Genomic DNA, 15,774 nt, shown 5'->3' on the forward strand with positions numbered 1-15,774 from the left:
TTTTGGGGGAGGTATTAGGCAGGAGAAGCAGCAGGACTTTTTTTTTTTTTTTTTTGGTCAGGAGCTGCTGTGCTGAATTACTGTTCCTCAGTGAGGGCTTGAGACAAGAGCCAGTTTTATTTGGAGAGAGGGGGAATCTTTGTGTTGTTGCCAGCAACTCCAAGACTATCATCTGTGGTCTTGTGCAGAACTTGTGGCATTTCTGTGTTCAGATAGAAATAAAACCACTGGGTTTTATTTCTGGGAATTGTAATGTAGCGTGTTAAAGTAGTGGCCTGTGATCGTTCTTCTGAGCAGGCAGCAGTGACCCAGCTCTAGACCAGGCTTGAAATGTCTGGGTTTCCAGCAGTTTTATGTATTCTTTTCTAAACAAAGCCAGCTGTTAATCACTGTATTTAGACCTTGTGAGTCTGTATAAATGTGTAGGTATATAAAAAAAAATGCATAGGTACATTCATGTGTGTGCCTCTGGCTCTTTTTTTAAGAGTAGAACAGGTTCACAGAAGATTAAAAAACAGGAATTAATTGATTTTGTTAAAACTGGGGAAGATTAGATATGAAACAATGAGGAGATCTATTCCAAATATCAAATTAGAGGAACGAACGTACAGATTGAAGGAGAGGATATAATAGAGTAATATATTTGCATTAAAAAGTAGTTTTATTTTATGTCCTCAGTACTACTAACAACTTTTCATGCATCCAGGCAGTGTACTTGCTGTGTGTAGGAGATGGAAGGCCTCTGACTGAAGGAGAGGAACTCCTTTTCTCTCAAGTAATCAACAGTTAAAAAGTGCAAGAACCACTGTGTTGAAGTTGTTTTTCTTTAGTGTGTGATATTTGATAAATGGGGGTATATATGGCATCTTGTAGTGGTAGACGATAAATATAAAATAGGGATATCTTTAGTACTGATTTGATCCAGCTGCAAAGGAAACATTGCTTGGATGTATATTTAGCATCTTCGATGTTTTTTGTCTTTTGTGCCAGCTCTATGTGGCCACTGAAGCCATCCTCATTGCATTGGTGGGTGCAACTCCTCCCTACCACTGGGATCTCCAAGAGCTCTCAGCTAATCAGAGCCATAGCAACCAGTCAGCAAGTGAGCAGAGAGCTTTTGGGGAATGGCTTCTGACCGCTAATGGCAGCGAGGTGCATAAGCACATACACTTCAGCAGCAGCTTCACATCAATAGTCTCTGAGGTAAGTCTGAAAGTTGTTTTGCTGCCTTGTGTGAGAGTAGTAAATCTTACTGGCTCTGTTGCAGTGGGCTGGTTGTACTGCTTCTGTCTTCCATACTAATGCATGTTTTGATTAGCAAATGAAATGGGTTCTACCTCCAGGTCAAGAACAGGTAATGGCAACAAAAACTACCTTTATTTTGCCATGCAAATCTTGACCAAAGTTCTGCTCCCAAACTTACCATCTCTTCCACGTGGAAGTTATATATTGGATCCTGTTGCCTGGTTCCATAGTTGAGCTGGAATAGTGCCATTCATTGTACTAATGTGCTCAAAATCCTTCACGGACCCTGAGTTCTTTCTGACCACCTCTTGTGATTCCCTTGCTAAAGTCGAATGTGAGTAGTGCATCCATCATGCAGTTAGCAAGCAGCAGAGGGACTGGAGAGGAAGTAGCTTTTGCAACTCCAGATAGTGGGGGACAGTGGAGAATCAGGTGAACAAAGCAGTTCCCCCATTCTATCCCAAAACAAGCTTTAGCTTTATTCGTGTGGCCTCTTGTTCTGAGAGTGCCTTCTTTCATGGTCTAGCCCCAGTCCCTGCAGAAATGATTCTAGACTCTGTGCTGATGAGTGCAACAGCTGCCCATCCTGGGGCCTTTAGGATCTGTTAATGTCAAATTATTGTGTGTGAGAGCCCTATCTGGGTGCATCTGTGTAAGATCTAAATTTAGAGCTGTACAGTTGAGGCAAATGTAAGTTGCACTTGATAATTCATGGCTATTGTCCAGAGGTATTAATGCTATCTGAATTAGTCCCGTAAAGCTCTTAACTTTATTGGTTATAAGCATATGAATAAAACCTGCCAGCACTGGAATAGTACCGAGCAGACCAAGCAGTTGTGTGCAACAGGCGTTGCTGCTTCTCTGTTTCTGGTAATAAATAGAATATGAGTACTTATGCCGCTATTTAAATTAAAAGGATGGTGGATTTTTTAAAGAATTATTTAAAGCACAGTGAGGATTTCAAAGTTTCTCTGGGCTTTTTCTTTTTTTGCATTTTAATTTATCCAGGAATCTTTTATTTTTATGAACTTGGCAAGTCAGACGTGTTTGGGGAGCCTAGCAGCGTTTTAGGACAAATTTTATAAAGATTCTTATGTATTTTAGTTGCATAAATAAGAAATGCAGGTAAAGAATGAAGTTTACTTGAAAAATACAAAACTAAAAAAAAAATCCCAAGGCAACTTGGATAGATTCTGCTTTGTAGTTCTTTAACACACTTCTCAGTAAAGGCCCATGTGTGTACAATCTTGTTACCTTTCCCGTTTCTCACTGTTAAAATACAGTATTTTCAAAATTTGTTATGTTCGTGTGTGGTGTATTTGGAAGATGAATTATTGCTAAATATAAAGATTTAGTGAGATTGCACTTATTTGGGTAATACCACTATCTAATTCCATTACTGATGTATAAAGAAGCTTTTTCTACATTTGAGGTGAATGTTTTTAATGCTTATTTTGTGGCATCACTAATAACATGACTGTTGCAAATTAACGCTGAAAAATATTCTGATATAATAAAGCTTGATTTATGAATGTAAAGCATATATATGTAACATGCTTTATGTAGAAGAAAAAAGCCTTGAGCTCTTTAAAGGGCTTCTTAGCTGTTGAGATTAATTTGCAGAACAAATTTTGTTTCACAACCAAATTATTCCTTAATCCCTGAATGACTCAAAGCATCTAATGTCACTGAGTTTGTGTTGGTAGTTTTTTTTAATTTTATACCAAAAGTGAGGGCATGATTCTTGTAGCTCTTACAAAACAAACTGACCATGTTATTTCAAGATAAAATTAATTTCACATGCTATTATTATACAAATCTAGTTTTCTGGGAATTGTTTTTAAAATCTAGAGAAGCTTCGAGAGTTTATTTGTGGTCACATGGTTAGTTTTAGAATTTAATTTTGTCAGTCCTAATGCTTTATGGGTACATTTCGTACCATATCAGTAAACACCTCACCATTAAAGTGACAATTCAAAATGAAGCATATACTGAGAGTAAGCAGGTTATTTTCTTGGAGCTTCTGAATGATTTTGTTTTGTTAGCTCCCTAATCTTGGTGAGGTTTAATTGCATGGCTCTGCTCTCATGGTGAGGTTGTTTATAACTGAGCTTTGAAATAATACAAGCTTTGCTAGAAAGGATATCTAATGGGATTTTGGTAGAGGAAGAGAAGATTACGGGGAGAAGATTAGAGTGTTATTGCAGGGATAATGACATAATCACCAGTTTACCAGCACGGGAAGAAGAGTTGGGTGTCAGTAAAAGGAAACAGATCAAGATGGAAGGAGGAGCAGAAAAAGAAAAGAACACAAGATGTGGAGTTTCTAGAATACGAAAGGAAATAACTTCAGGACAATGAGAGCATGGCATATTTTCATTCTGGTTTTGGGAGGGAAACAGTTTCCTGTCAGGCTCAACCTGAGGCATTAAGTCTATAAGAATCAAACATATGAAGATCAGGTTTGTATTTGGAATTGAGAAGAACTGGAAATGACACAAAGTACACTGTAAAAAGAAAAAAAAGTATTTGCAATACCAGAAAACCTGTCTAATGCTACCATAGTGTTTCTCAGTGACAAGACTATTCATGAAGAGGAACATAGGCAAGTTTATCTTTGGACATAAACCATAATTTTTGTTTTTCCATAGAGTGCCCACACATTACAGTGACGTGTGTCAAGAGATAGGACTGAGTCTGTTTAAGCCAATACATTTATGTGAGAAAAGACAGTAAAAGGGCGAGTAGGAGAAGGCTGCAAAAATTACAATATTCTATGACGTATCTATCCTTGATTTCAGAATCAAAGACTGCATGTTATTAGTGGCAGCTGTGCAATTGGTTAGTACCTCTTGATGAGTCTGGGGGACAGTAATTGTGTTTTGGTGACTGATGACTGACTGAATGTAATGCTTAGGAGATTTATGCAAAGTTTGATCTTCTTTAAAGTGTACGTCATCCACCTTGAACTATTAGCTGTTGGTGAACTGCTTGGATTCTGGTTAATTCAGTTTTATTTTGGTTTTTTTCTTGCCCCTCCTCCATCCAGTGGTTTTTAATTGGGAACACATCATACAAAGTCAGTGCTGCCAGTTCTTTCTACTTCAGTGGTGTGTTCGTTGGAGCAATCTCCTTTGGCCAGCTCTCAGATCGTTTTGGGAGGAAGAAAGTCTATCTCACAGGTAACCACTGCCATCTAACAAAATGAGTGAAGTGGAGGTGTTGTGTCTCTGAGGATCGGTGTCAAGAACCCAGTTTCTGCTGAGAGATGGATACACAGCAGTGAATCATGTGCGGTGATTTTTATTGTTTTGCTTTGTCCTTCCAGTATACTTCAGGAATATAAGTAGGGACAAGAATTTAATATTTGACTATTCAATCACCATCTGAATATCTGGGAGGTGTTCTGGATTTGGGAATCACACCAGAAAGGCTTAGACTCATGCATGTCGTGCTCATGGGATCTCCACAGGTTGCAATTAATATTTTTAGTAATTTGTTAGCAAAGTTCTTACATGTATAACCTGCTAGGATTTTGTTGCACCTTCTGTCTCCTGTCTGTATGATTTAATTTTTATGCATTTGTGATCCTCATCATGTTTTAAAGCTCATAAGTTTTTTTTTTTTTTTACTGTCCCCAGATCAACATTTGGAACTTCATGTTTTGTCTGTGTAAAAATAAAAAAAAAAGAGTTGTGTGTCAATGGAGGAGCATGTAGAATTAAAAAATAGATTTTTTTTATTTTAAAGGAACAACCTCATTCAAAGCAGATAAAGGCAGGCCTGCTCTGCACTGTAACCCCCCCCCACATACTGTCCCCTAATAACATTTCTCTCCTCTAGTTTGTATAGATGACTCTCCAAGAATTAGGGAGGTATTTGGTCATATATTTAATCTATGGCTTCTGTATGGGGCTAAGTATCAAGCCGTCGTAACTGGAGCCCAACAGTAGTTCTGAATACAGGAAAAAGTTGTCTGCTGTGACCTTAGTTTGAAGGTTTAGTACTGCAAATTATGTATCAGAAAACACTTCTATTAAGTCACCCCTTTTATGATACTGGTTTTAGGTACTTAAATTTCTGCTTAAACCTGTGTTGTAGTTGTTGACTGATTACTTAGGACAGATGCCACTAAACATCAAGTAAAGATACTGAATAAATGCTTCTGTTTTGCTTTGGGTTCTCTTCTGAAATGAAACGTTTTGCCTTATTTTCCAGGTTTTGCTCTTGACATCTTGTTTGCCATTGCAAATGGATTCTCACCCTCATATGAATTCTTTGCCATCTCTCGCTTCTTAGTAGGGATGATGAATGGTGGGATGTCATTGGTGGCCTTTGTTCTACTGAATGAGTGTGTGGGTACTGCATACTGGGCATTAGCAGGTAAAGTTTGACTGCCATTGTTAGAATTTATAGATTTCAGTCTCACGTGCCACTTGAGACACACCAAAGCTAAGACAGTAGTAGCCGTGAATTTAACTCTGCTTGAGCATCTGCATGACCACAGTCTTTGAGCACTGCTTTCTTTAATATGAACCTTAGACCAAGCACAGTAGATGACTTGAGGTCACTCAGACTTCTGCATCACTCGAGTTGACAAAGGTCCTGTTGAAACATCCCCTATGAATGTTATACAGCTAAATACTCACCAAAGGTTCGTGATAGCTGAACTCTATCCATCAGAGTTTTGGACTCCACCAGACAGAGCTTAGTGTTTGTAAGAAATCACAAGTATTTTTATATAATGGGAAGAGGAGTCAACTGTTGCTTTATATGTTAAAAAAAAGTTGTCATATGTAGGAGGCAACCTTAGAATTTAAAACAAAAGATATGGACAACCTGAACTGTCTTGGTTGCTGGTGTTGAAGCTGTCCTTCAGATATGTGTATAAATTGTATTGTTACAGCTCTGAGGCCTGACTTACCAGTCTGTGTCAAGTGCCAAAGAAGTGCTGTGCTGAGACTATTTTAAAGCAGGTTGTCTTACAAATCATGAGAGCTACAAATGGACACTATATGTTCCTTAAAGTACCAGTTTTCCAGTGGTTTGTAGTATTTATTTTTACACATAGAAAGCTGAAACTTTCAATATTTGGAATTACCAGACTTAATCATTTATGGGACTTTGTTGGGTGAGGAGGATTTAGAAGGGTCTTTTTGGACTTGCATTGATCTTTGCAATTAGGTGTTATACTTATGCCATGCACGGGTGAGGGACAGAATATTTTGTATATTCCGTAGCTGTGGTTTTGCCTGTATTACTGAGTGAAGTTTTCTTAATGAAGTGTTTGTTTCTGTCAAATCCCTTTTATTAAGACTTAGCAACGTTCCTTGAAGGAATTGTAATGTTTTGTTTTTAATTGTATGTTAGGATCTATTGGTGGCTTGTTCTTTGCTGTGGGAATTGCCCAGTATGCTTTATTAGGGTACTTCATTCGTTCCTGGAGGACTCTCGCGATTGTGGTTAACCTGGAAGGAACAGTCGTCTTTCTTCTCTCTCTGTAAGTTATTTTTCAAACTGAGTTTCATCAAGAAAGATGTCAAAAATAGGAAAAAAACCCCCCAAACCCAAACAAACAAAACCAAGGTACCTTTCTAGGATGGCACGAAATGGTGTGAAGTGCTTTATGCTTGGGACTTCATAGCTGTGCTCATAGGTGTGTCTTAATGTAAGAAAGGGGTTTTTTTAATTCCAAATTTCACACTGCCTCCCTCCCCCATTGCTTAAAAAGTACTCCATGCAGGAAATAGTACCAGATTTTTTTAATTATAGAGAAGAAAACATGTTCCTTTTTAAGCTCTTTTATAAAAGCACAGAATCACTTTTCTTTAAATGTAAAGAAGAAATGTCACTTCTGGTCAGAGGCAGAAATCTTAAAAAGCTTCTGGCAAAAGACTAAAGCTTAAATTTAGTTCTGGGAATCTGAAAGTAATAGAAGAAGATTCATTTTGTGGCTGTGTTGGAGTTATAGACCTGTCGAGTGAACAGTGCACGTGGGGAGCAAGAGCATGACCTTTGCACAGCCTCTGCATTCTTGTCTACAGGAAAGAATTTGGGAAAAAGTTGAAAAACGAGAGATGGAAAACAAGTAGTTGGTGTTACAAAAAAATCCTGCATTACTTGTAGTAAAGTGGTGCCTCCTTAATTCCGAATTCCTTGAAGACCGGTCCTAATAACACTGTAGCTTGCTGTATTGTGCATATATGTATGTGTGCATATATATGGATATATGAGGTGTAATTTCTTGGTATATAAATTACGTAAGAGTTATGTTCCCTTTAAACAAGCTTTGTCTCTGTTTCAGTAAGGGAATATTATACCTGAAGGGTTGTTTGAAATATTCTTTGTTATATTAAAATGCATTTCAGACTTATTTCCATAGACAAGTCCAGTCTTGTAGAAAAGAAAAGCCCTAAAGCTGTCTGTGTGTGTGTTTCAGATTCATTCCAGAGTCCCCCCGCTGGCTCTATTCACAAGGCCGGCTGAATGAAGCAGAAGATGCTCTCTACATCATTGCAAAGCGGAACCGCAAGCAGAAGTGCACTTTTTCACTAAAGCTTCCAGCAGAGAGGAGCTCGAGAGAGGCTGGCAGCTTCTTGGATCTGTTCCGATATAAGATTCTCTTGGGACGCACCTTGATCATGATGTTTACCTGGTACTTGAAATACTTTCTAGGCCCAGCTGTGCTCCTGTTGCCTCTAAGTCTTTGAGAGGAACATGTTGCTGAGAATTGGTTCATCCTGCAGATTGTACTTAGTCTCAGTCTGTATTATTAGGGACACTGTACCTGAAAAGGATCTTTGTATTGTAGTATTTCCTTAGTGCGTTTCTAACACAAAACCATTTTTGCGGTCTAGAACTCAGGGGCCTTATCTTTTCATTTCTGTCATGGTTTTTGGTCTCAAAATAGTTAACTCCCTCTCCCCCTCTGACCCTCAAAGGCTGCTGAGATTAGTCATGCTGTGCTTCTCTTTGGCCCAGTGCTGTGTCAGTACTTCCAGTCTTATGGATTATTCTATGTTTTGTGTGTAAGGAGCCCGTTAGCAGGTGGGTGGCCTCCCTTGTCTGATGAGTGTGTTTATGTTCTTAAGAGAAAGTGCTGCCAGTGCTAGTAAGGACTAGGAGCCCATGATGCTCCTGCTGCCACAAGCAGAAATTTTGACTCTCAAAGTACCCGTTTTGTTTCAAATAGCTCTGCTAGCCCTGAGGACTTTTGCTGCTACTTTGAAACCTTATGTATGACATGGTATGCAAGTCCTCTGGCATTACTGTTCATACAGTTGCATCTAATCATGCATATATTTGGGGAAGGTGTATTGATTAAGAAAGAAACAAGTGGCATTTTGTCAGTAGACAGCACAGAGCTATTTTCCACTTGCTTTTCCAAGTGCTTACTGCAGAATAGATGGGTTTTCTGTTCCTTAAATGAGAATTGCTGATTTCCTGCAGAATGAATGAGTGACCTGTTCCTTTCCTCTCTGTAAAGACCATATCCAGACAGGAATATTAAAAAGGTAAAAAAATCAGGATTGGAGAATGAATAAAACTGGACCAGGGTGTGGAAATTAAAAGAAGGCAGAATTGTCATCTGAACTGTTTCAGAACAAGTTTATGCTGGACAAGTATGGATGAAAGTGAAACCTGATAAAACCAAAAAAGACAAAGGCATCATTTCTCAAGTCAAATAATATAATCATGATCGTATTTTAACTTTATTCTGATTTATGCAGGTTGTTCTTAAGTGTAGTCTCAAGTTTAACTGAATAGTAAGTCAGGAATTCGGTCTGTACAGTGACAAAATTATTTCTTTACCTAGAAAGCATCATGCACTTGTAGAGAAACATTTTAGGCCTGTCTTCTGAAACCACTATATAGTTTATAGTGCGGTGTGCTAAATCTGTGCTTTGATTTGGAAGGCAAAGCAGCAGCTCTGATTTTATTCTTTTTTCTGTCTTTTGCAGGTTTGTGTGCAGCTTGGTTTACTATGGTCTTACTCTTAACGTGGGTGACTTAGGTGGAAGTATTTATGCCAATTTAGCCCTTTCAGGGTTGATAGAAATCCCAGCATACCCAATCTGTATTTACTTGATTAACCAAAAATGGTAAGTGTGGAAGTTAATTGACCCATTCAGGGTTTTGTTTTGTTTCAGTTTTTCTCAAAGATAGGTTTCTTGTATACTGCCTCTCCCCGCTTTTATCTGTTGTGTGGGGCTTCCTACTTCAATTTGAAAGCGCCATTGATATATCTTTATTTCAAATAACAGTTGAACTTGTTCTCAGTGGCTCCCTTTATTGTTAAGCCATCTGAATTTGACTCGGAGAGGAGGCTAATCCCCGAGGCGAGTCGAACCTAGCTGTGCTGACTCCATGCTAACACGAGATGGCGATCTTCCCTCCTCTGTCTCGTAATCCCCGTTCTCACTGTTCTGTCAAAGCTATTCCAACTAAACTACCTGAAGCTGTCCTGTGGTTTCGTGTAATAGTTGCTCTGTGCACTAGTATGTGAGCAGAGCTGTTGATTCAGATATTTAGCCTTTTCTTGAGCCATGATACTCCGGACAATGTCTTTCACTCTTTGTAGAATTCGCCTCCCAGTCTCTTCTCTGCATGTTTCCCGAGGAGCTTTACAAATGTGCGCACGCAGTAGGAAGCAGAGCAAAATCCTAGAAATTGTCAGCCACTGCACAAAGACTTCTTGGTGCTCGTTTTGTTAAAAGTGCAGCAGAAGTTTGTTTAAAAAGAGTGTGAGAGAAAGCGTTGGTGGGAGATGGCATTTGAAATTTCTAACTGCAGATAAAGAGACAACGTGAATTTAGAGGACTCTTTGCTCTGCAAACTACAGATCTAATGCAGAATAAAGCTTTGTTGTCCTTGCACATCAGGTTTGGTCGGAAGCGAACACTGAGTGCGTTTCTGTTCCTGGGAGGATTGGCTTGTCTTATTGTCATGTTTCTCCCTAAAAAGAAAGGTAAATATTTCCTTCTTCTGTTTCTGGAGTACGTGATAAGAATTGGTAAACACAGCATCCTAACAATTTGATGGTTGCCGGTAGATTAGGCCTATACTACATGACAGTGGTATTAGTAACAGGTTAGAGCATTGTGAACATCTTTCTGAAGCAAGGGGTCTTTAAGAAATGTGAAACTAAATGTGTTTTTTGTAAGAACATGCAATGGTATTTCTTCATTTACAGATGTTTTTCAAAATTATAGAAACAAAATTGCACAGTGAGCAATTTTTCCTTCTACAACTAGGCAAACACATTCATCTCAGCTTGTAAGGTTTGTGCATGTGTAACACCTGCCATAAGGAGAGAAAATAATTCCAACATTTGAAGTATGCTTCAAAAAGATTAAACACTTATGATGAGAGTGCATAAGTTGCTCTAGATGGCAATGAATCTAATAGCTAACACTTTCTTTTAAAGGGGTGCAGCTCAAGTTTCCAGAAGTATTCCAGCCTGGACACTTTGAGATACTCTGGTTTGACTGGTACCAGTTTTTGAATATCAGTCCAAGTATAACATGTGAAAAGAGATTTTGCAGAGGATGGAACTGTGAGCCCCCAGAAAATCAGCTGTGCTGTACTGCCAAAGTCAGCCAGGAAGCGAAATGGCTAACTGGCCAGAAGCAAGCACCTGCCTCTGCTGAGCGTGATTTGCTCAAAGCAGTAACGGCTTATGCTGTAGCCTTCCTTGGTAGGCAATTAATGTGTGTTCTGATGTGCATGGTGTAAGAGAATAAGCACTGGCGACTCTTACAAAACTGAGCTGGAGGAGATATTTGGTGTGGTTCTTTACAGCATCTTCCTGTTCTTTGTTCTTCTTATAAAGTAATAATGTTAGAAGCATCTTATACTGTGTAATTTACACTGAACGGGGCTCTTGTTGCTAAAAAAATCTTGCCCGTTTTTGAAAAATGTATCCATTGTTATTTTCATCAGCTTACCAACAGAACTAGTTTAGTTTTTTTTTTCAGTGGTAGACTGACAAAATGTTGACTTGTAGTTTCAGCTTTTGCTGCTATGTTTTTTTTATAGGATTTTAATCTTATGTTTCTAAAATATGATGTTCTAGTAGAGCCTTAATACAGGATTTCAATGCTTTGAAGATTCATTTCCTGTAACTCCGAGGACAAAGAAAGGAAAAATCAGTTTATCTTTTTTGTGTACTGAGCAATAGTTCTATTCTGTAGTCTCTGGGACTGTTCAGTCATTCAACCCAGTCTTTTTCTATTGGATTGTATTTAATGGAATGGAAACAATTTTGGCCTAGTAGCAAGTCTGCCATTAATTTAAAATCCGTTTTTTCAGGTTTTTTTTCACAGTGTTACATGGAGAGTTTTCCTCTTTGTACAGATAAAGGTGATTACAGATTTATTACCTTTATCTGCTCAGACACAGAATATAAATTATGTTGGAGGATTTCTGCCATTGCTGCTTAAAAGAAATCTCCTTGGTTTCTCATGAGTTTTGAGAGTTCTTCTGAAGGTGCAGATCACCTCTGACAAATACTGCCCTTTCACAGAAAAACACTTGGCTGTCATAGCAGATTCTCCAGTAGATTCCTTTTCACTCCATACAGTGTGATTGAAATGATTACGGAGGTGTATTTGTGTACTCGAAAGCCTTACAAGGGTTATGTTTTCTCCATCAGATACTGGAGTGTTTGCAGTGGTGAATAGTCGCTCTCTGTCATTGCTGGGGAAACTGACTATCAGTGCTGCATTTAACATTGTCTACATCTACACATCGGAACTGTATCCCACAGTCATCAGGTAACACAAGTTAATTTTAAGCTCTTCATTTTTCTGGCTCTCTTACCTGATCACTTATTATTCTTTTTATTTGGGATTTTCCATTATGTATAATGATCATCTGTAGTTTTATATGCTAAATTTCTTCCCTTGTCCTTTTCTCACTTCATCTTCTCTCATCTGAGGAGAACACTCCAAATTTTAACCATATTTTTCATATAATAGTAAAGTAGTCCTTTGGCTGCTTGGCATGCTCACAGCTCTCTCTCTGCTAATAAGGATAAGAATAGTATTGTTGATATTTCTTTAAGGAGTGATATCTAACTTTTCCAGTGCTTTATAAACCAGACAACTTTGTTAAACATTCATACTTGCTTAACCAGCAGCACTGAAGATGATTGGTCAGTAAGCTTTGTAAAAGTAACTCGATGCTTCATAGGCCATGTGTAAGCACCAGTAAGGTTTCACTCACTAGAGGCAAAAGCATCCTGTGCTTGCGCTGACAGAGCAGAAAAAAGCATCTATCATAGGGGTGCAATTTTTACTAGGTATTTTGACCCGGTATTACCGCTGATGATCAGCCACCAGGGAAACAACACTGTGGTGTTTTTCATGGGTGGCAAATCTGATAAGTAGGATTTGGATAAAGGAATTTAGCCAGAGTTTCAGACGGAGACAAGATGCAATGACTGAAATGGCAGTTCTTATCCTTCTCTATATATGTATGTAGGTTAGAATTCTGAATGTGCAGGGGAGTTTTGTATCTCTAAGCACAAAACACATGTTTTAATTCCCATCTTAAGATGCTTTCAGTTATATTTGACTCTTCTTTGCCAGTTAATGTGGTCAGGGTCATGACTGAGTTTTGTCTTTCCTTGCTCAATGGCACTTTTCAAAAGTCATAATTTCTCCTAAGCAAATGTCACGGATTAACGTTTTTCATTTTCTTCTTAGGAATGTCGGAATGGGTGCTTGCTCCATGTTTTCCCGAGTTGGTGGAATCATTGCTCCTTTCGTCCCTTCGTTGGTTTGTCTGAACTTCTCACTGTTATGTATATTTTTGTTTTGTGGCTCTGATGTATCAGAGGCTTACAGAGGTGGGAATATTTTGGATGTTACATATATAAACTAAGATATGTAAATTGCATGTCTTAACAGTATCATGATAGGCCGAAGACATTGCAATATAATCTATATGTTTAGTCAAACCTCAACATTTAGTTCAGAAGTTTGTTTAGCCCTGGAAGAATTTTGTTACTTAGCAAGTGGACTTTAGCAATAAACTAATTTCAAAATACCAAGATGGTGATAACCAATTTTAAAGCTGAAGCAAGCAATAGCAAAAAACCCCATATGGTTAAAAGATCTACTGCATCAAGGTAAAGCATATGGGCTCTATAACTCATATTTCTGAGAATAAATTAGGTTTATTGTCATTGCACTTCACTGAATATCTGTGGATTATTGTTATCAGTGAAGTGGTTTATCTTTCAATGAATGAAGGTGATGATGTGGAGACCTGAGATGCTGTCAAGACTCTTGAGCACAAATTTCACAGCAGTTTAAGGCAGAGAAAAATTTTGAAGAATGGAATGTGGGGGTGATACTGTTATTTTCTTCCATGTTCATAGTTTTATGTGTATGCAGGTAAAAGACTGTGTGATTTTTTTTTTTTTTTTCTTCTTCTTTCTTCCCACAAACTGCTTGCTGAGGTCAAGTGACAATTCCTTTAATGTGGTAGATTTCGTCTGGAATAACTTTCCTCTCTGCTATTTGTCATCTTGTTATGTCAGGCAGAGGGCTAGCAAAAGGGCAGATGAGCACAGTGAGCCTTTTAATCTGCAGAATGAAGCATTGGGTGGGTGAGAGTGTGAGCACTCCAGGGTACAACAGGCAAAATCAAGACTGGTGCAGGTCTCCCAGGTAGTTTTAATAGGCAGCTTTTCTTATAGCAGTTGGGGCATCCATTATGTTGTATATAGCAGAGTTTTGGCACTGCAGGAGAGTCATGTTTGAAGGAGTCCCATGAAAGTGAAAATAGCGCTGTTGAAATAACAAATGAACGTTGATTTTGAGGAAAGAATTAAGTAGGTTTGTTTTGGAATTTCTTCAACTATCTTAATGCATTTTCAGTATCTTTTGTCTGGGAATCTTATAGAAAGGGTGGGAATAGGAAAAGTTAATTGCTGAGATAAGAAATGTTGCTCTTGTATTTGATTACAGCCTGTTATTTTGTCAGTTTAAAATTGCACTCTACTATGCAAAACGATTTTTTGAAACACAGCTAAACTATCACCTATTCTTTTTAAATGAGCCTTCTTTACTGGTCATCTGAAAGTGAATGTACACATTTTGGACCTATGTTGTAGATGGCTCATTTTTGCACACGCTTTTCACAGTGTAGTTTTGTGTGTAACAAGCCATATGAAAGCAGGGACAGGCATCAAAGGTGGAGTATAAACATTGCTCTAGGCTGTCAGGGGTGACGACAGGAAGGCCAAAGCTCAGCTGAGGCTAAAACTAGCAAGAAGCCCAAATAGGGATTCTATCAGCTAAAGGAAACTTAGAGTCAATGGGTAGTCTGTCGTTGAATGGGATGGACATCGCATTGGTGGATGAGATGGAATAAGCTGAAATACTTAATGTTTCTGCTTTAGTCTTCATAGGCAAAGCCTGACCCCAAGACTCTGAATATCAGCACAGTTGAGAAAGCAGAGGGCCAACAGTGGAGGAGCAATAGGTTCCAGAACACTTAAAGCTGAAAGCTTTCCATTCCGTGGGATAGGATTCCCTAAGAGGTGGTGAAAGAGCTGGCTGTGATAGTGAGGCAAGTGTCCATCATCTATGATAAACCACTGGTGTAGAGAAAGGTCACTGGTAACTGTTTGGGGGAAAAACCGCTAATGCTATGGTTGTCTTTAAGATCAGGAAGTGGTTCCAGGAGTTAGAGGCGGAGCGGTTAATACTCAGTCTCTGGGAAGATCATGGGTTATGACCTCTCGGAGTCTGTTTCTGAGCATGTGAAGGCCAAGAAGATAATTGGGATCAGTGAACAAGGATTTGCTAAGGACAATTCCCTCTCAGCTAGTTTGATTTGATAGACATGTCATCGTAGAAAGTAATATGAATGAAGAAGGGGAGGAGAGCAGGAAAGGCTTTTTTGAGGCTTTTGACACTGTCATACAGCATCTTGTTTGAATGCTGAGGAATTGTGTCCTGGATTAAAGGAATATTAGATTTGAACATTGCATGCATTGCTGGGTTCAGAGAGATAGTGACTGGCTCAGTATTTGGCAGCTGGTGGCAAGTGAAAGGTAAGACAGGATACATCCTCCTTGTATTCTTAGAGGATCCAAAATAAGGAGGAGTAATTGACACACCAAATGGTAGATCTTGAGTCCAACAAATCCCATGAAGGCCAACAGGAATAATAAAATCTGTTTCTGGTGTGGATTAATTACGTGGTCAGTACACACTGGGAACCAACTGGCTGAATAGTAATAGCCCTGGGTGCAGCAATGGATGACAAGTTAAATGGGATTCTAGTAGTGTCCTCTCATCACAAACAGGCAAACATCAGACTGGGCTACATCAGGCCAAATTTAGTATGTGGCCCACATATTATCTTCCAGTCTAAGAGAGATGTTGAAAAATCTGGGAAGGATCAGTGGAGGGTAACTAAGATGGTCAGAGATCTAGAACACATGGCTTTATATGTAAGCGGGAGGGAATATTTTACCTTTGACCTTCCCAGCAACATGAAACAGTTCAGCAG

The 15,774-nt window shown here is 38.8% G+C and overlaps 1 protein-coding gene across 1 annotated transcript in view; it reads left to right on the forward strand.

The window, feature by feature from the left end:
• Positions 1-456: 456 nt before the first annotated feature.
• The window catches only part of SLC22A15 (solute carrier family 22, member 15), a gene marked incomplete at its 3' end in the record, with an annotated part of 16,169 nt that continues 851 nt past the window's right edge, over positions 457-15,774 (forward strand). The window contains exons 1-10 of the mRNA XM_010132141.1: positions 457-486; positions 991-1,203; positions 4,295-4,427; positions 5,464-5,628; positions 6,616-6,745; positions 7,685-7,900; positions 9,207-9,347; positions 10,128-10,213; positions 11,900-12,020; positions 12,954-13,026. Of these exons, the coding sequence (XP_010130443.1) occupies positions 457-486; positions 991-1,203; positions 4,295-4,427; positions 5,464-5,628; positions 6,616-6,745; positions 7,685-7,900; positions 9,207-9,347; positions 10,128-10,213; positions 11,900-12,020; positions 12,954-13,026 (1,308 nt within the window). The remainder of the gene's footprint in view (positions 487-990; positions 1,204-4,294; positions 4,428-5,463; positions 5,629-6,615; positions 6,746-7,684; positions 7,901-9,206; positions 9,348-10,127; positions 10,214-11,899; positions 12,021-12,953; positions 13,027-15,774) is intronic.

This window comes from Buceros rhinoceros, unplaced genomic scaffold (genome assembly GCF_000710305.1).
Source record: "Buceros rhinoceros silvestris isolate BGI_N320 unplaced genomic scaffold, ASM71030v1 scaffold25502, whole genome shotgun sequence".
Taxonomy (NCBI): Eukaryota; Metazoa; Chordata; class Aves; order Bucerotiformes; family Bucerotidae; genus Buceros; species Buceros rhinoceros.